At 53.0% G+C, this 19,389-nt stretch overlaps 1 protein-coding gene and 1 long non-coding RNA gene across 2 annotated transcripts in view; one reads left to right on the top strand and one right to left on the bottom strand.

Moving 5' to 3' along the window:
• Positions 1–2,445: 2,445 nt before the first annotated feature.
• On the bottom strand, positions 2,446–3,464 carry LOC135281316 (uncharacterized). The gene is made up of 2 exons (XR_010347999.1): positions 3,195–3,464; positions 2,446–2,718 (listed from the first exon to the last, which is right to left on the bottom strand). It is a non-coding gene; the product is annotated as an uncharacterized LOC135281316 (long non-coding RNA).
• Positions 3,465–4,964: 1,500 nt separating this feature from the next.
• Positions 4,965–19,389, top strand: part of HS3ST4 (heparan sulfate-glucosamine 3-sulfotransferase 4) — a 53,959-nt gene continuing 39,534 nt past the window's right edge. The window contains exon 1 of the mRNA XM_064390062.1: positions 4,965–5,846. Coding sequence (XP_064246132.1) covers positions 5,206–5,846 — 641 coding nt within the window. The 5' untranslated portion in view covers positions 4,965–5,205. The remainder of the gene's footprint in view (positions 5,847–19,389) is intronic.

The raw sequence follows: 19,389 nt of genomic DNA on the forward strand, positions 1-19,389 counted from the left end.
AGAAGAAGCAATAATTGGGGTACTGGATGTAGAGATTCTCAGGCCACAGACTCTCCTGCAGGGACCACATCCTGGCTCCCAGCTGGGCCCAGTTCTTTACAAAGAATTCCAGTAGCAGTGTAAAGCCTTCCAAGAGAAGTGTGCTGTGATATTCCTTCACAAATTATTACAAAAGGAAATTACTGTCCCTGTTAAAATACACCCTTTTCATTGCACTCAAATGAGTCTAATTCCAGATTCTCTTCAATGGATCTTGTTAAGCCTTTGATAGATTAGAGAGCCCTTTCCTGTTAGAGGGCTCCTGCTCTGATCGGTGCTTGTGAATGACAACAGGAGCATGGAACTAGAAGCGACAGCTTGGGCCATCAAATCCCATTTCCCTGCAATTGCTGGCAATGATGTTATAAAGTCCATTTCAAACTCAATCTTAAAACTAATTGCATACCTTGCCCCCAACGCTCCTCTCAGGAATCTGTTCCAGAACAACATTTCTCCCACTGTTAGAAACCATCTGATTTCCAGCCAAAAGTTATTTGTGCCAACTCATACCTCTTTGGTTTTGTGCCAGCACAGACTATTATCTGAGGCCATTTTCCTCCTTTCTTGGTGCTCATCCGCTTGTGTGCTTAGAGAGCAGGGACATGCTCTCCAGCTCCCTTCTCACTTGGCCAGATATACCCAGGCCCCCCTCAGACGGGCTCTGCAGTCTGAAGATGTCCTCAGAGCCTGACTCTGCTCCTCTCCCAGTTTCTGTTCCTGGAGCAGAGGTGTGAGAATACTGGAGTAGATACTCCCATGTCTAAGCAGTGAGTGTGCCAGCACTCAGTCCTCTCAGCCTTGGAGTGGAGTTCTGCCTCCCCCCATGAGCCGGGCCACCAGCCTTTGCACAGCTCCAGCTGGGGCAGCAGCACCTCTGAAAGGGCTTCCCAGCCTAGAATGTGTCAAATGTGGCTCTAACTGGAGCCTGCTCGTCAGCATGTGCAGTCAGACCTTGGCAGGGGTGCAGGGAAGGGCTCTCGGCTGCCAACCATGACTTATTGTCACATGTCCCCAAGATTCTGGGACAAATCTCAGCACTGCTGCCCCTGTGGAGATGAGAGCATCACAGGCATATTGCCCAGGTGGGGCAGCCAAAAGTCCCTCCAAGTGATGGGAACTTAGAAAAAACTGCATGCAAGGGGTGGCTGCTCCATGGGCGCCCAGATTCCTTTCCCTTTGTACAAATCAACTGATCTTGATACCTGCCAAAATGTGGGGCATGAACTAGGTGATCTACCCAACCCAGGCAATTCCCAGTTGGCCTTGCTAGATTGGCCACTGCTGCCTGCCTGGAAGTGCTCCCATTGCTAATTGATGTGCCTTGGAGAGGCAGGTATGCAGGGTAAATACAGAAGCCTTTAAGAGCAGAACTGTCAAATAAAGTGTTACACTCCATCAGCTCCTATTGCATCCATGGCTGAACAGCACTAGCCAGCATTGGATAACACTCAGATCTGCTCATGGATGCGTTTGACATCCACGCAGGAGAAATACACACTCTGTGATGAATCAGGAGCCAGAGCACAGCAGCAGGCATTTAAGGATGAACCATTTGTTTTAGAGGGCTTCACATTCTGGTTATAAAATTTCCTCTGGGCTGGAAGCTGGTGCCCAAGAAGAAATTGTCTCTCCGTTCTGTGTGGTTTGCTGTAAATCCTGTTAGTCTCCTGTGCAGCACAGCAGCCAGAGCACCAGGGATGTCAAGCTGGGGCATTCTGCTAAGCACTGCAGTTTGGGTTTGTTCTCAGCGTCAGAAAGACCAAAGCACTGTGACTTCATTAAACAGAGTCTAGTTTGAGGTTTATCTTATTTTTGAAACTGAAAACTCTTTGGGTTTTGGCTTGGGTTAGGTTAGGGTTTTTTAATATTGGGAAACTCAGGAGCAGGCTTGTGGCTGCCAGCAGCTTCTCCAGTTTGGAATAAACGTATCTTCATGTACGAGAAGGATTTGTTTCTCTCAAGGCAAATCCCTACATACCAGAACAATTACAGGAGAGGGCGCGTGTACGTGCTGAGCAGAGCAGCCAAGTGAACCTGCTCTGCCTCCTGGGAGCGTCCGTCTGTCCCCAGCCCTGCCGAGTGGCCCACGCCGCCCTGCTGCCATTCCCATGTAAGGTTCAAGCCTGATTTCCGAATTGGCAGCAGTGTTGCTGAGGGCTCGGAGCACAGGCCAGGAGCCGTGTTCCCAGTCAGAGCCTGGGGCTTGCCCGGGGCCCAGCGCTGCTGCCCGGGGCAGCTGTGCCACTCCTGCCACGCTGTGACAGGCCACAGGCAGCGCCGCGAGCGGGGACCCCTGCCAGCCCGAGCCAGTCCCCAAACAGTCACATTACTGTAACGCAGCTGAAAAGGAATCCACAAGTTACAGAAAATGATTTACAGGACACAAGACACTGCATTTCAGAGGTCTCATGTGTGCCATAAAAAATATATTATGAAGGAATTATCTCCATTGGAACTGGAGCTGCACAGGGAGAACACATGTCCAGCTGAGAGCAGCATTGAGCTTTTGTTCATTATGGGAAACACTGGTGCTTTTCCTCTTTTTCTGTGAGTACATTTCTCAGCTCTGGGTAGCTACCTAACACTGGCAGTTAATTTTTGTTTCCAAATGTTGCTTTTGCAATGAGACCAAGCGTAGCTGGGATCCCAAAGGTGCATTGCTCTGTGGAGCTGGCAGTCCTGTGGGATTTAGGTCAGGCAAAGAGTAAAGTCAGAGCTCTGAATTTTAGGAAAGCAAACTGCCAGCTCTTCAAGGAGTTAGTCAATCAGACCCCTGGGAAACTGCCCTCAGGGACAAGGAGCAGAGCAGAGCTGGAAGATCTTTAAGGGCCCTTTCCACAGAGCACAAGAGCTCGTGATCCCCAGGCACAAAAAAGTGGGCAATGAAGAAGTCTGACATGGCTGAGGTGGGACCCGCTGGTCAGACTCGAGGGGAGGAAGGAAATGCACAGGCAGTGGAAACAGGCAGAGGTATCATGGGAAAAGCATAGGGAAACTGCCTGGTTGTGTAGGGATGGAAGCTGGAAGGCCAAGGCTGGCGCTGAGCTTGGCAAGGGACATACAGAATAACAAGAAGAGCTTCTACAGGTATGTCAGCTGAAAAGGGAGGTCAAAGAAAGCAGCGACAGGACAAGGGGAAATGGATTTACACTTACAGAGGACAAGGTTAGATTGGATATTGGGAAGAAATTCTTCCCTGTGAGGGTGGGCAGGCCCTGGCACAGAGTGCCCAGAGCAGCTGTGGCTGCCCCTGGATCCCTGGAAGTGTTCCAGGCCAGGCTGGATGGGGCTTGGAGCAGCCTGGGATGGTGGAAGATGTCCCTGGCCATGGCAAGGGTTGGACTCTATGACCTTGAAGAATCTCTTACAATTCAAAACATTCCATGATTCCATGTTGCCCATGCAACAGCAAGGTTTGGACATGGGTTTCCCCTGTAAAACCTGGGCAATTCCTGGTCTTCCCCTTCCAAACCTAGGCCACGGCTCATCAGCTGGGAGAGCAAGAAGAAACTGCCAGCTCTCTCCCGTCCAGCCTCACCCAGAACATCTCTGTGCAATCCAGTAGTTCCCCAGACTGGTGAGTGGGGAAGGGTCCCTGCCTCCAAATTCGCGTCCTGCTCACAGGCAGGATGAGTCACAGAGCATTCACAGGCGCACAAGGCTGGAGATACACTCTGCATTCTGCCAGTGCTGGCTCAGAAGGGCAGCTGTGGCCCTCGTAGGTGTGAGCACAGAGCTGCTCTGCAGATTTTGCCACTGGGGGCAGGTGCTGGCTCTGTCTGGGATCTGCTGCCCTCAGGTAGTGCTGGCAGTGCAGGTGGACAAGGCTGGATTGCTGTTCACCTGTGAGGGTTTTAGCACATGGCCGTGTTCCTCAATTCTTCTCTGTACGTGGCACTGCCAGCATTCTTCTGCTGTGGGGCAGGATGCCAAGGGCTGTGACACGCCCCAATATCCCAGGGCAACACTCATGATGGAGAGACTCCTGGAGACCCCAGACGAGGTGTTGGAGAAATCTGAGAGACAACAATGCATTCCTTCCCCTCACAAAATGCATCCTTAATGCCAAACCTGAGAACTGGAGGTGGGAAGTGACAAAACGTGGAGCTGGAAAGAGGTGATGGCTGCTCCAGAAAACTGTGAGGAGGGAGGCTGTCAGCCCCAGCCTGCTCCACCAAGGCTGGGGACAGAGTTCCTGGAAGAGCATCGTGCAAGGGTGTAATTGGCCTCATCTACTAGTGCAGCTCCTGGCACCTAAACCATGAACCCTCCATGCTCCAAATTAAGTTCCTGCCTGCCCCTGCCCACGGTCTGCCACCTCTCCTCAGGATCCCAGGAGAAAGCAGGCTGCCCTAAGAAACTGTCCCGGATGCCCGTAAGGCCAGAACCAAGGGGCCTGTGCCCTCTGCCGGGGCTGTCCCACAGGATCTGTCTCCCAGGAGGTGCAGGCTGAGCCGAGCCGTGGGCTGGGGCACAACAGACTTCGGGGAGGTGGCGGGGAGCAGGCCACAGCAAGGGGCCAAAGAGCTGCGGCGAGGTGATTTCTGCAGGGGAAGGAGGAGGATTTGTAGGGTACAGCTGGCACCGGCCCTGTTCCGGGCCCGGGCGCTGACCCGAGCGGCTGCGGCACGGCGGGCGGGTCAGGGCAGGCGGGCTGCGGGCCGAGCCGGGCGGGCGGGACTGCGGCAGCGGGGCCCGCCGGGGCCGGGGGGCTGCGGGCTGCCGGGCGCTGTCCGCGGTGCTGCCCGGCCGCTGCTCCGCTGCCGCTGCCGCTGCCGCCCTGCCCGGCCCGGCCCTGCTCTGCCCGGCCCGGCCCGGCCCGGCCCGGCGCGCTCCCCGCGCTCTCGGCGGCGGCGGCGGCGGCGGCGGGGGCGGGCCGGGCCCTCCCCGCGCCGGGAACGCGCTCCCGCCTCCCACCCGGCACAAAGTTTCGCGGCAGGAACTCGGGCGGCAACAGTGCGGAGCCGGTGGCAGCGGAGCGCGGCCGCGCGCAGCCCCAGCGCCCCGGTGCCCGGCGGGGGCCGGCGGCGACCGTGCCATGCGGGGCCCCCCCCCCACCGGCGGCGGCGGGGCGGGCGGGCAGCGGCGCCCCATGCGGCTGGGGCGGCCGGGCGGCGGCTGACACCATGTGCGCCCGGTGCCCGGGGCGAGGAGCGGGGAGCAGCCATGTCCCCCCCCGCCCAGCCGGGGGTGCCGGGCGGGCGCGGCTCTAAGGGGCCCCCGGCGCGGAAGCTCCTCTGCATGTGCAGCCTCTCCCTGTGCCTCACCTACCTGTGCTACAGCCTGATGGGGGGCACCGGCCCGGCCGCCCTGCGCTCCCCCGCCGCGCTGCCCGGCTCGGCGGCCCCCGGGGCCCCGCGCTCCCCCACCGCCTTCCCCGTCACGGCGGCCCCGCGCTCCTCCGCCAGCCCCCCGGGCAGCCCCGGCGCCCCGGCCCCCTCGGCCGCTCCGCCGCGGGCCTCCAACGGCAGCCGGGAAGGGGCGGCGGGCACCTGGCTGCGGACGCAGCTGGCCCCCGGGGAGGTGATCGCGGCGCAGAGCGGAGCCTTCGAGAGGGACCCGCAGGAGTCGAGCACCACGGACGAGGAGCTGAGCCGGGCCGGCAGCCCGGGCAGCCGCGGCGGCAGCAGCAGCACCACGCCGGACTACGGGGAGAAGCGGCTGCCGCAAGCCCTCATCATCGGGGTGAAGAAGGGGGGGACGCGGGCGCTGCTGGAGGCCATCCGGGCGCACCCCGACGTGCGGGCCGTGGGCACCGAGCCCCACTTCTTCGACAGGAACTACGAGAAGGGGCTGGAGTGGTACAGGTGAGGGCGGGGGGCTGCGGCGCGACCCGCGGAGCGGGGCGGCGAGCGGTGCGTGTCCGTGCGGGCCGGGGCGGCCCCGGCGGGGTCCGGGGGTCTCCCGTTGCCCCCGGCGGGAGCCGGGGCGAAGGCGCGGGCCGCGGGACCCGCGGGGCCGGGGCAGGCGGGCCGCCGGGGGCCGCGCCTGGCAGCGGCGGCGGTGGAAAACGCGCTGCTCTGGTGGGAAAGCAGGAAATCTCCGTTAGCATCCCTCTCGGTTGCTCGCGGTGTGTGAGCATACCGTAGCAGTTCAGCTGCAGTTGGTGTAAAATACGCCTAAATAGGTCGGTAATTAATAATTACTGAAATAAACAAGATCGCAAGTTATTCCAGGTGCTGCTAGGGCTGAAGGATGCTGCCTTCATGCGAGCACAGGCTTTGCCTCACAAATAAGGTTTACTCTTTATTCAACAAGTTCCACGTTAGGAAGTTTTTTTCCATTGACAAGATCTATTTCTGTTCGTGAAGAAGTCTCTAAATACTGTTGGGTGACGCTGGGTAACATTTTAAAGGAATTTTGTGCTAAAAGTCCTGGTTATTAGAAAACACTGGACTGCAGTATGGAAGTGTTAAATGTCTCGACAGGTTTAGGAAATCAGTGGATTGTGATGGCTCAGTGTTTTTCTGTCTCGTTAAAAATTTCTGAGCAGAATGCAGCACATCAGTGGAACTTAAAAACTCCCAGTAGCTCTGTGTTCATGGTTCAAAGCAAACTGTACTGGTTCTTGGTAAAAAGTGGTCTGTGGCTGAGCTGGTGAAGTTCTTGTTGTGGTTAGTATGGCAGCTGCCTAGTTGCTCTGCAAATGAAGCTAAAAATGAGAGGCAGCAGGCAAGTTACTGCCTGGATTATCTGGTCCCTCGTTATTAAAATCAGTACATGGTCTGCATATCAGGGGTATTTAAAGGTGCGAAACTCCAGGCAGTCTTCTATGGGGATTGTGCAAGGAAAGTCTTCGTAACACTTGGTGTGGCATGGCTTGGCTCTGGTGAAATGCTGTGGGATTTTCTGGGGGGATTTCAAGGAAGTGGACATCAGAACTTAGTGAGGTTGTCCCTGAGAGTGTTTTCGGTGTGCTGCTCTGATGGGGGAGGAACTAAAGGACTGGCTATGGTTTTTGTGTTTATAGATACAATTTCAGACATAGTGTTTTATTGCACTGAATTTTCTTGGAGGAGAGGCTTACCTTGAAAAACAAGTTTAGAAAGCTGGCTAGAAGAGGCTAGAAAGTGGCACATAAAAAAAAAAGTTTGGTTTTATTCAAAACAAGCAGAAGAAGATCAAGCACTGAATATGATGAGCAGCTGCTTTTTCATCTTTAGAGTTATGCTACTAGAAGAGGGCTAGTGAGTGGGTGTAACTCCTCTCATGGAGTAAGAGGCACACACAGGTTTTCATTTGCAGAATGCAGTTTGGCATTTTCATGCCTGCAGCAGCTCTCTGGTGTGTGCTGCTCCTTTCAAGCCTTGGAGCTCTGCTGCTCGGGCAGGAGAGGTGGCAGAACAGGCTGGGGCACCCTTGGTGTGTGAGGGTCTGGGCAGAGCAGGCTGTGGGATGGTAATAACTGCTGCTCTGTGCCACTGCAGCCCTGGCTGCCCGACCTGCAGTTACCTTCACACCTGCCCAACCCAAACACGTGCTTCTCCCCCCTCCTGCAGGAGCGTTCAGCCTTGCAGGGGCAGGACATGGCTGGTGGTCTGTGCCTCAGCAGCAGCCACAGCTTCCCTGGTGCTGTACTGGTGCTGGGCTGTCGTCATGGACTGCCTTTTAGTGCCCTACAAACACAAACCAAAAAGCAGAATGGGGAAAGCTCACCATCCATCCCAGCAGCTGCTTCTTCCTGACCTTCTCTGAGATTACCTGATTGAGTGTGCCAGGGAGGCTGACAGCTCATAGCTGTGTCCCAGGTACAGTAGTTGGAGATTTTTCTCCTGTCCACAAAAATGTCAGTGTTTTTTTAGCAAAGAAGCAACTCTTGAAGTCATCTCCTTATGGTGACTTCCGCATTACACACTGTGAGCTTTTAACACGGTCAGTTTTTTTCTTACATAGTGAAATAAGGGAATGGCAGACCTTCAGGGTTCCTTGCTTAGTTGTTCACTCACAAGATTATCTCCCAGTCTCAAGGAGCTGGAGGAAAGGGAAATGCCTTCTCCACCTTGGTTGCTCCTGTAAAATGGAGATGGCACCAGGGCATTGCCATTTCTTTGTGTGTACTCCATGCTGCATTACCTGTGTCTTTGTTGCCTTGAGATTGAAAAGCCCTAAATGTTCTGGATGTCTGGTCCAGGATCTCCATCAGTGGCTGGAGTTGATGCTAGCACGGGCCAGGGGGTGCCAGCTCTGTGCTGCTGGGACAGGGTGGCATGCCAGGATGGCAGTTCCACACTGCCTGCTCTGTTTTTTCCTGGGAACCTGTAGGGAAAGCTGAAGGTTTGTATGCTGTCGCTGATCTCTTCCGCTCATTTCATGTGCTCATGTCAATTGCAAACAGAGGTCTTTCCACACACGAACTGGTGCAAACTGGACCAAGATTAGCTTTGGTTAGTTTCTATTATGTTGCCAGGATTGTTTGTGTGGTTGCAGTTTATGATTCTGTCCGTCCTAATGCTGGGCTGTCTGAAGGACAAGTTCCATGGCACAGCTTCCTTTAAACGACATCCAGTCTTCCTCTGCTGTTCCTTTGTAAGCTGTTGTCTTTAACTTTCTTGTTCCTTCCTCAGGATATGCCAGCTTTCCTGCAGGAGCTGCTGCTGATTTTTAGCCAGTGTCCAAGTGTCCCCCTGCCCTCTCATGTGCCCAGGCACAGTGATCTCTGCATGGCCCCCGTGGCCAGGCTGGACTGCAGGCATTTGCTCTCTCCGGTGTGATGCTCATGCCTCAGTGGGCATGTCCCATGCCGTGAGCTCTGCCCTGAGCTATCCTGCATTTGGAAAAGCACTGGCAGCCTTTCTCAGAGCACAAAAAGGATGGCAGAATGACAGAGAGGCCTCTGAGGCCAGGGAATGGAGATTACATCCATAAATGCTCACTACAAGCACAGGCACAGAACTTGGGACGTGTCTGAGTTCCCTGCCTGGGCATGGATCAAGGGCACACAATTGTGTAGGGATGTTGTGGACAATGGGAACTGCCTGCAGTGTCCAGCACCTGGACAGGTTTGTCTCCTTGTGGTGCTAGGGCCTTGGCTCGGTCTCAGAGTGGAGAGAGCCCGGGGAGGTGGGCAGGGTGTGCAGGAGCCCTGGAGTCGGTGTGGTCGCATGGCTCCGTGTGGCTGGAGGAGGAGGGGAGGTGATGGTGTTGGGCACTGCGCCGTGGCTGTGCCGCCCTGCGCCGCTGCGGGTGGTGCAGGTGCTCCCCTGTGCCAGTGCCAGTACCTCGGGATGCTCAGATGCTGCTGGTGCCTGCTCTGGGGACTTCGGAAGAGAAATGCTGCAGGTGGCTGTGTGAAGGAGTGGGAGCTCCAAGCCCTAGAATGGGGGGGCTTTATTTGTGTCTTTCTGCTGGTGCAAATGACCAGCACGGGAGGCCTCATCACTTGGGTACCCTTGAGGTTTCCTGAGCTGAATGGAATAGCCCAGTGCTCCCAGCTACCATCCCCAGCTGCCTGCAGGCTCAGCACGGTGAGAGGGTTAAGTTCTGTCATATTACACTTTCAAGGCTATTTTGACATCCTACCTTTAGCAGAAAAACTGGGGATTTGTAACAATATTTTGAAAACACACTCGCGGTTTTAACACAAATACGATTTCCATAACACAAAAAGAACACCTAGTAGTGGTGAGTTGAAATTGAGTTTTAAGGTTTGCTGATTGGAAGAGTTAAATTCTGTGTGTACATGCACATTGCTGTACTCCTTGCTTCCTCCTCACTGGAACCCTCATGGAGAGGCTGCAGCAGTATCTGTGATTAGATCACATTCCCCTCTCTGCCGTGGGCCTCCAGTGCTGAGTGCTTGGGTGTAGCTGTGTGTGTGGAGTGGCCCCGCCGCAGGAGCAGTCACCATGGCAGGCAGTGGAGTGGCTTGCATGTCTAATGCTATTTGCACTGCTTGTCTGGGTTTTTTGGAGTGTTCTCCCGAGCAGTCAGGCCTGCGTGTTATTTGGTGAGCTGCTGGCCTCATACAAATAATGAATAATGCCGTGACAGGGAGCTCTTCTCTCAGCAATAAACACGTGCTCACGAGTGAGCGGTTCCGTGGAGCTGTGGCTGTGGCTCCGGAGCTGGCACTCCCTGTGGACACTGAGTTCATCTGCCTGGGGGAGGTGGCTGCTGTGTGTTGTTATTTCTGCTCCCCACGGGGCCATCTCTTCCTTCCTGTGCTGACCTGGTGGCTGGGGCAGAGGGCAGCCCTGCGTGCCCAGGGACGATCCAGCCTTGGAGCACCCGGCTTTTGCTGCCTGGGCTGCTGGCAGGAATGTGTCCAGCGACCTTTCTTCAGCGTCCCCTAACAGCTGTTGGGCAGCAATAGCTTGGGGCCATTTCAGCCTCATCCCACACAGTGTCACCTCGCTGTGAGCTGTGCCTCGCTGTGAGCTGTAATTGTGTTGCTGGCTAATGCCTGTGCTGTTCTGATCAGCTCAGGGCATTCAGGAAATCAAACCCTTTCCATCAGCACTGTGAGCCTGTGCTGACGGCACTGTGGGAACACCTACAATGGAGGGATGGATTGGGGTCTGCTTTTGCCCACAGGCACAGCTGCAGAGCCTGGGAACTGCTGTGTTTCTCTGCAAAAGGCCTTCCCAGAGTGTTGTACCCACTGCACTTCTGGTAACTTAGGGAAAGCGTATTGATTTTGTTTCTGGGCCCTGCTGTGAGTTGGTTTTGCTGAAATGTAGTGACTCAGCTGCCTCTCTCCTCTGTGGATCCAGTGTATTGGACTTTGCTGACCCCTGGCTCAGCTCTGGGCTGGGGACTGCGAGCAGGGGTCAGGCTTTGTGCTGGTTGGCCCCCATGTTTCGCCCATCTGGGGACTGACGAGGAGCCATTCCAGCAGCAGGCATGGATTTTCTTCTGCGTCCTGCAGCTACTGCAGTGAATCTGCTGTGTGCCAGAGCTCTGCCCCTGCCTTGTGTGCTGGGCCAGGGGAGCCCACCCTGCACCCTTCCTGGGCAGCAGCTGTCTCCCTCCTTTGTGCTCTGTTTTAGCTCAAGGAATGGGATGAAGGAATGAATTGAGTCTGTTTGCAGTGTTTTATCACCTGATGGTGGTTATCCACATGCTGCTCAGTTGTAGCCATGGGAATGGCAGCTGCTCTCAGCACCTGCAGCCCCTATGTGCTGCTCTGGCTCTTCCTGCAAAGAGAGTGAGAGAAGTGCTGGGCCGACACACTGGCAGGAGGGCTCTGGAGCACCAGGTCCCGCAGGGCTTGTCACTGCTTCTGCCTCCATGTGGAGTGTACTTGTGGTTGACCGTGAGCACAAAGTGCTGAGGGAAAGGGGGAAGCAGGAGGGGAGGCAGCAGGGTGCTCTCTGTGGCCCTTGACAGCCCCCAGGCACTGGCCCCCTCTGCCTTGGCAGGGACGTGTCCAGCCCTGTCCCTCACATGCGTGGGGTGGAGTGCCCAGGGCATGTCCCACCACCACGCCCAGCTGGGGTTCTGCCCTGCTCCCACTCTGATCCGGTGTGTGTGAGGAGCCTGGGAACGGGAGCAGCCACACAGCTCTCCTGGGAGGGTTATGGACACGGGGCTCAGCACACAGCCACACATGTTGGGGATGCCTCTTCCAATGACTGTTGGAATTTCCCTTGGAGCATGTAGGAAACTGGCGCATGTCACCAGTCCTGAGATCATTGAACTGTTGCACTGTAGTCTCAAGACCATCCTTTCTCTAGGACTTTGCTGAATAATGTGTAAACACGCTGGTGCTTTGCTGCTAAGGGTTTAAGTGTTGTCTGGCATGTCAAAGTTTGTGAGCTTTGCTCTCTTTGTGAGTGCAGCACTGCTTGTGCATGTAGAGTTACAGAAAACTCAAAAACAGGCCTGGGGAAAAATAGCCCCTTGGAGCAGCAAAAGGGGAAGTGTTGGGTGGTCGTGTTCTCGGGTTTAAATGGTGCACCTGACCCCTGCTTGCTCCCTGGCTAGCAAGGCTCACTCTGCTCTGCCCCAAGCCCGGACTGGCAGAGAAGGAACAACAGCTTCTCAAAGAAAGTTATGGGCAAAGGCTTTAGATTTTCAAAGTCAAAATTCCAACACAAATTTGTGACACTTTGTATCGACAAAGGTCAGAGTCTTTTTATTTTCATGGGTTTCTTTTACCTCTTCTTTTCATGAGGACTCCTTTTCTCTGAGTCATTATTTCATGCACTTCAGCAGAAATTTTATTGCTTTGGGGGCTGGGCTGGTTCATGTGGGACATGTCTCACTGCTCAGAGTGTGATACACAGAGGTAATTTCTTTCAAATGATTTTTGCTTGAAGTGGTTTCAATGAATTGCGAAGGGTATGAGGGTATGAGCATGAATGAATGGCTGAAACATTTGTATGGAGTCCGGGTGAGGAACCTGCATGATCAAACTTTCCAGAGCATCCAGTGTGGATATTGTCATTTCACTGCTGTGTACATGTGAGCAGCAGTTCATTTTAGGCTTTTAATCCACTATAAAATAAGTATTATTTAGGGTTGTATGAGGTTTTAATTGGCTTCCTCTGTATTTGAAAAAGTTTAAAGGAAACCCCAGAATTACAAGGGTCTGTTCAATCACAGTGATAAATTCCTGTTTAGATTAAAGGTGTCTGTCAGGGGCATGAGGGAGTGGCTGGGCAGGACTGGACCCTGACCCTGCCAAGAGCAGCTCCTCTCCCTGGGCATGGCCAAGCTGTTGCCCAGACTCTGCTCCATGGTGGCACATGGGCACTGCTCCCCCCATTTGTTATTTAGGGAGCTGCACTTTCCAAGCTGAAGGAGAGTGTTGAAACCTGGCTGTAGAAGGCTGGGGAAAAATTCATACTTATGAAAAGGGAGAAGAAAAAAGCCAAAAAACAGCCCTCAGAAAAACCCTCCAACCTTTTTTTTTCAAAGTCTCCCATTTCCCTCCCCAGTGTCAACACACCAATTTAGTAAATGTTGCAAGGCACGGTATTTCCCCCCTTGTCATATTATACATCCAGGCATCAAGGATGGATCATAAACTTGCTCTTTATGGCTTTAACATTTCAATTGCTAGTCACATTTTATGTAAATTAAGGTATTTACCTTGACAAGCTCTCCTGTGAAGTACGGTACTTCTTTACAGAATATATTTGGCAATATAAACAGGCCAAATGCTGGGGGTGGATGCAAAATTCACAATTGATTTTTACAGCTAAGCAGGATCCTCCCAAAATATACTGGAGCTGTCTGCTCCAATCTTGTCAGTGCCTGGAGAAACTGAGGCAGGGGGACCTGGGGGAAGAGGAAATAGCAAAGGGACATCAGTTATAGCCACCGACCTACTAAACAGAACTAGCTTTGGATAAAAATAACTCCATCTGCCAGACTTTATTTTGTATTTCAGAGATTGCTATAACACATTTGAAGCCAAAATCTGATTTCCATTCCCTTCAGAGCCAGGCTGGACTGGACTTGGCCCCCTCCTTTATTAGCAGTAATTATTTTGGATCCGAGCAGAGCAGTGATAGCCCAGATCTGCGGTTCTCCTTTGTTTTAGAGTGCATTTCCTTTCATCTTGCATTGAGATGGGTACAGTAATATATTTAGTATTAGCGTTCATCCACATCTGCAAATAACTTTATTTCAGCCCCAGCTCTGCCCTCTCTGTATTTGTTCTTGATGGACACTGATATAATTAAGCTGAGCCGTGAGCACGCTCGTGGGAAGCCAACATCAGCATCAGGCCTGGGTGTTCAACACGGCTGGATTGCACAGCCCCAGCAGGAGCTGCCACCATCCAGCCAGGGTGAACAAACCCACCCAGCCTCTGTGGAGCCAGCATGGGGCCGTGCACCAGCCCCAGAGGCTTTGAGGCTCCTCCAGGTGCTTCTGTGCCCAGGGAGGCTCAGCTGCTGCCCACCCCTGAGCCCCAGACATGTGGGGAGGGGTCACCTCCCAACTCAGCCCTGGGTGGAAGGTGCTGCATCACCTGTGCAGGTGACAAACTGTCAGTTACTCAGCTCTGGTCCTGCCTGTTCAACAGCAAACTGACCGTTTTCCATCCAAAGTGCTGACTCAAGAAATGCTGGTGGCAGACCTATGGATCCTAAAGTCATTGCTGCTGGAGGTCTTTAACTGGCTGTTGGTTCATCCCTCCTTGGTCTGTTCCCTGGGGAGCACCAGCATCGATCCCACAGTGCCCCTCCCCTGCACTGTCAGCACTCACAACCTTCAAGCTCATTTTAGGGCTCTTTATTTGTACCCTTTTAATTCCTGAATTACCAGTCGCCACCTCTGCTTGATGCTCTGTGGCACTGGAGCTTGCAGAGCCAGAGGGTGCACTGAGGGACACTGGTACGTCAGGAAAGGGCTCTGGGTACCCTAGGAAAGGGCTCTGCCTCCTCTGCATGAGCTGTTCACCCTGCACGGAAAGGCAGAGCCACAGTCAGGCGTGATCTAGAGGGGCTCTGGGGCACCAGGCCGTGGGGTGGGGATGGTGATTCCGCAGCATCAGGGATCTGAGCTGTGCCGCAGAAAAGAGGGTGTTACATCTGCCAGGAGCCTGGCCACGAAGGGATGGCACTCAGCAGCGTTCCTGCTCTTGCTCTTTGTTAATGGCTCCCTCAGAGAAATGGGTATCCTGCCACATGAGCACAATCCAGGGCACCCGGGCACCTGCTGCAATTGCTGACCCCCAGGAGCTGGGTCTGGCAGGGCAAACCCCAAGGGGCTGGTGCAGTGTGCAGGCCGGAGACTCGAGGGCTGCACAGCCCCTGAGATGGGGCAGCTGCTGTTTGTGCTGCTCATCCTGCGCTGCCAGTGTGGGAAGAGGCTGCAGCAGCTCTGTTGCTGGGTGTGCTGCACACGCTGGGATCTGGAAAGATACGGGCTCCTTACTCAGCTCAAAATCATCTAGACCCTCCCCAAAAAATCGAAACGCTGGAAAAATGCCTGAGGCAACAACTTCATTGGTAAACTAAAGCATCTTGCTGAGAATTTCATAGACCCAGCAAATCATAATGCAATTTCCTATGCAAAAAGGGTTTATCTCTATCTAAATATTATTCCGCACTGTTACTCATTGTAGGGAAGTTATTGCTCTCCTAGGTTAACTGATTGAACTTTGGAAATAGAGCTGCAAGCTTATTGTACAGACGGGAGCTTGACTTTTACTGTTTCTAAATTGTAGTGATACTATTAGATGTGAGTAAAACATACACTCCATTAGAAAATATTTAAGTTTGGTACCACTTTAAAATTAAAAAAGATTAAAAGAATCTTAAAAGAAGCATTTCTGCAGTCTAGCCCACCATGAAATTGGAGTGTATTTGGTATGTGAAATGTGTGATACAAATAGCCTAACAATTAATGACAAAGGAAGAGCTGGGATGGATTTATGGCTTAAACTACCCTGGATTTCACAAGGCTGGAGTGGCAGCAAGGGAAATGTGTTATTAGATCATTACAGGCTTTTCTGCTAGAGCCACTGCTGCTAAAGTTACAGCAAGGTGTTTTATTATTACTCTGTTCCCACATAATACTCTGAAGCACTCTTGTCTTGGGATGCGGTGTCTCAGTGGGAGGCGATGCACGGCTCTGCTGCAGATGGGTTCCTTTGGAAAACCTTATCAGGAGCTCCCCAGCCATTTTTTTGGAGTAGGCAGTGGTGAAGAAGTGCTTTCCCACGGCCAGGCCGTGTAAGGAGCTTGTTCATTAGTGTGTAAGTTCAGAGCTGCTGGCTGTCAGCGGGGTGATGGATCGGGGGCTCCGGCTGGTGAGGGCCCCATGGCACCGTGGCGGGTCTGTCCTGCTGCCCAGTTCAGGGTCCTTCCCCGAGTGCCCTGGCATGGCTTTGCCCAGTGCAGCCTTCCCTGTGACCCCTATTAACTTTTTCTAATGCTTGGAGTGTGTTGCAGGCAGAGGTGAGCCTGAAGCTCTTTGCTGTGCCCAGAGAGTGAGGATTTGGGATGCTGGTGTAGGGACAGAGGGAGGGCTTTGCAGAGGTGGATTTCACCAGTGCCTCTGTCTTCCAGTGAGCCTGGGAGAGCTGACCCCCCAGTTACCCCAAGGCTGGGGAGACACCCTCACCCTGTAGCAGTGCTGCTGTTGCTGGGGAGGGTCTCAGCTGCAGCCCTTCCCCTCCTGCATGTGGCTGGAGGGACCCAGGCACTGTATGCCCCACCAGCACACCCAGCAGCTGTGTCATGCCTTGGGCTCTCTCTCGGGGTGGGAAAATAGATCGAGGTAGGACTGGTGTTTTGGGTGCCTTCAGGGGGCAGATTGAGGGCCTGTGGTGCCAGATGTACATTGTATGGCCTTTGGGAGCATAATCTGCATTTCTAATCCAGCTTTCTCACCTTGCACTTCATATGAGAGTCATCTTGTGCTGGTGCCTCTGTGCTGCAGCATGCAGTGCAGGTTACGTATCTCCTTCTTCATTAATGGGATTTATATCCTTGGTGTTCCTTGCTGGATGACTTAGTATTGTAATGAAGAACATGAGTGCTGCCTTAATTAAAATGTAACCCCCATGTTAATATATATGTTGGCACTGAAAATTGAAATTCACTGCAAACTGAGTTTGAAAGCTTGTGGCAGGTGTAGCTGGCGGCATGTGAAAGGGGAGGTGATTTGGGGTGCCCCAGCTCAGCAGCCCAGCCATGCAGAGCCGTGCTAGCCCATGGCAGGGGCTGAGGTCAGAGCTGCCTCGACAGCCCCACAGCAGGCAGGCAGCTGCCTGGCACTGGGGACACCACAGCTGTGCCAGGGCTGTGCGCTGCCACCTGCCCTGCGCTCAGCCTTGCTGGGAACCTGTGCCAGTCCTGGTGCTCACTCCCAGGATGTTCTCTTTTACCAGGGAGGTGCAAAGCAGCTTAATGAACCAGAGAATCAGTTCCATAATATTACTTTAAAAAATCTTGTAAATGCAAACATTCCAAGCCTGTCTCCGAGCTGTGCATGCACTGCCATTGGCATATGATCAGTTATGAAGATATTTTGCATTCAAGGGTTTGCGGTTTCTAGGTCCATGAATATTCAGGCTCCAGCTCGCCCTTTTTGTCTGTGTTCCACACCTACCCTTTCCATTCCTTTGCGCCTTTTTTTTCCAGTGGATTCAATTAGTTCTATTTGCTGCTTTAGCAATAAAACAATTCCCTCTGTGGCATTAAAATGAGTTTCTTTCATTATTTCATTTGGCTTCTTGTTATATGTGGAAGGAAGGTAGGGAGCTGTGCTCTGTGCCCCAGCTCACAGGGGCTGCCAAGCCCTGGAGGACATGAGATGTACTTGGGGCAGCATTAGGAATTAATGAAGGGCATTGCTGGTGCAGAGCCGCAGGAGCTGCACTGACAGAGCCACATTCAGAGCCACCAGCAGAATCTGACCAGTCCCAGAGACTTTCAGTAGGACTTTGGCACCTGAGTCACTGCAGTCTTCACTGTGCTGTGCTCCTGGCCATGCTGCAGTTGTTGGGTCTGGTCAGTTCTCACACGGCCTTTGCATTACATGTTGGTAGTGAAATGCAGGGACTGAGCCATTTGGCTTAGATGAGGCACAAGTCAATGTGAGCTGCAGCATCAGTTAAACCAGCAGATGGGTTTGTGGAAGCACTGTGGCTGGTGCGTGGCAGTAGGGGCTGGTCAAGGGTCTTGGTCCCATTTCCTCCCTCAGCAGAGCCAAGTGCAGTGTGAGGAAAGCACAGAGGCGCTGTGAGAGCCAGGATAGCAGGGATTGTGTGGGCAGTGTGTACAAAGAATTACACATAGAGCCAGAGCACTCTCGTCTGGCTACTCCTGGAGTGCCCTTCCAGGGGGCTGCAGTGGCTTTGGGAGTGTGTAGTGCCGACAGCCCCATAAATCATTCGTTTCGCACTGTGCTAAACACAAATCCTATTAGTGCACTGAGGAGCATCTAAGTAGAGAGAAGAAAAAGGCAAGATAGAAAGAGGAAACAAGATTTAAATCTAATTGTTTTTCTGCCTGTGTTTCACCACTGTTTGGCTGGGACATGATGAAACGCAGCAGAGGAGAGCCACACAGGTGGGAGTGGGAGCCGTGGTGTTCCTGCTCTGCTGCCCCGGGCAGCTGATGCCGGTGCTGAAGGTCAGTGAGAGGAGATGTGGCTTTGTGTATTCAAAATTATTTTTTTAATTACTTTTCCTCCTCTTTCTATGACTGGGGAAGGTTAAAGCAGTTGTGCTGATTCCAGTTGCTTTTTCATTCTGTAGTTAAATCTAGAACCAAATGAGAATTTCCAGGCTGGTGGAGGGGCTGCAGACCCTAGGGTCTGACAAGCACCCAGATTTTTGGAAAAAGAGGTTTGTGCCTTTCTCTCCCCACAGAAAGGCCCACGCCCTTCTGGAAAGTGAGTGCCACTGATGCTGGCTGCCTCCAGGTGGAAATGAGGATTCAGGCAGGATGGGTGGCTGCCAGCGTGACGGGTTAGTGACAGCAGATTTCAGAGGGACAAAGTAAAGGAGCTGAACAAGGAAAGGTGTCTATTAAGGATGGAAAACCATTTTAAAAGGAAGCAAAATTAGAGCATGCAGTAGGATAAGTAGGACTGCAAAGTTCTGTAATTAATCACACTGTTGAAACTTGGAAAGGAAATAAATGTGATAAAAGGATTTGTCCAAATAGATTACAGGCAAATTAGGAAAAAAAAAAAAAGGTGGGGTCATCATGGCCATGGAAATGGTACTTTTCAGAAATCTTCAATCATCCTCACAATCAATTCTGCATTTCTTTAATAGCACTGTCTTGGATTAACCGCTACCTGCATCCAGATATTAAATGAAATATTGAGTTTTTGTCTCTCAACCATACACTTTGAAATTGTTTATTTCCCTGCTTGTTTTTTGCGATGTATTTCAGTCCTGTGACCCAAGCTGAAATCCAACCTGCCTGAGGTGCCCAGTGCTTGGTCCTGCTGGCTCCTGCCCCAAGGATCTGCAGCACGGGAGGTTTTTCTCATAAACCACTTGTTTGTTTGTGCAGACGATTACACCGGCTTTGCTATACAACAGTGTGTTTCTCTGCAGCAAACAATCTGCTTTATGGGTTTTCCTAGGAAAATATCAGCTCGCTATGCTCACTAATATGATTCAATTGTGTTGTGTTATCTGACCTTTAAGGAACTTGCAATCTATAATGACATGGTTCTACAGCAGAGCCACTAGTAAAAGCCCTGGCTCCTGGGGAATTCCGCTGCAAATAAGTGAAGCCCAGCTACAGAAGCAGTAACAAGGCACTTTAACCCCTTGGCTGCCGGCCTGCGGGTGGGTCGCCATCCCCGTGGCGAGGAGCTGTAGGGATGTGTGTGTGGGCAGCTGCAGGTGGGAGCGCAGCTCTGTCTGTCCCATCCAGGAGCACCCAGAGCTGCTGCCTCTCGCCCCTCGCCCCAGAGGGCACGGGGGGA

This window comes from Passer domesticus, chromosome 15, assembly GCF_036417665.1.
Source record: "Passer domesticus isolate bPasDom1 chromosome 15, bPasDom1.hap1, whole genome shotgun sequence".
Lineage (NCBI taxonomy): Eukaryota > Metazoa > Chordata > Aves > Passeriformes > Passeridae > Passer > Passer domesticus.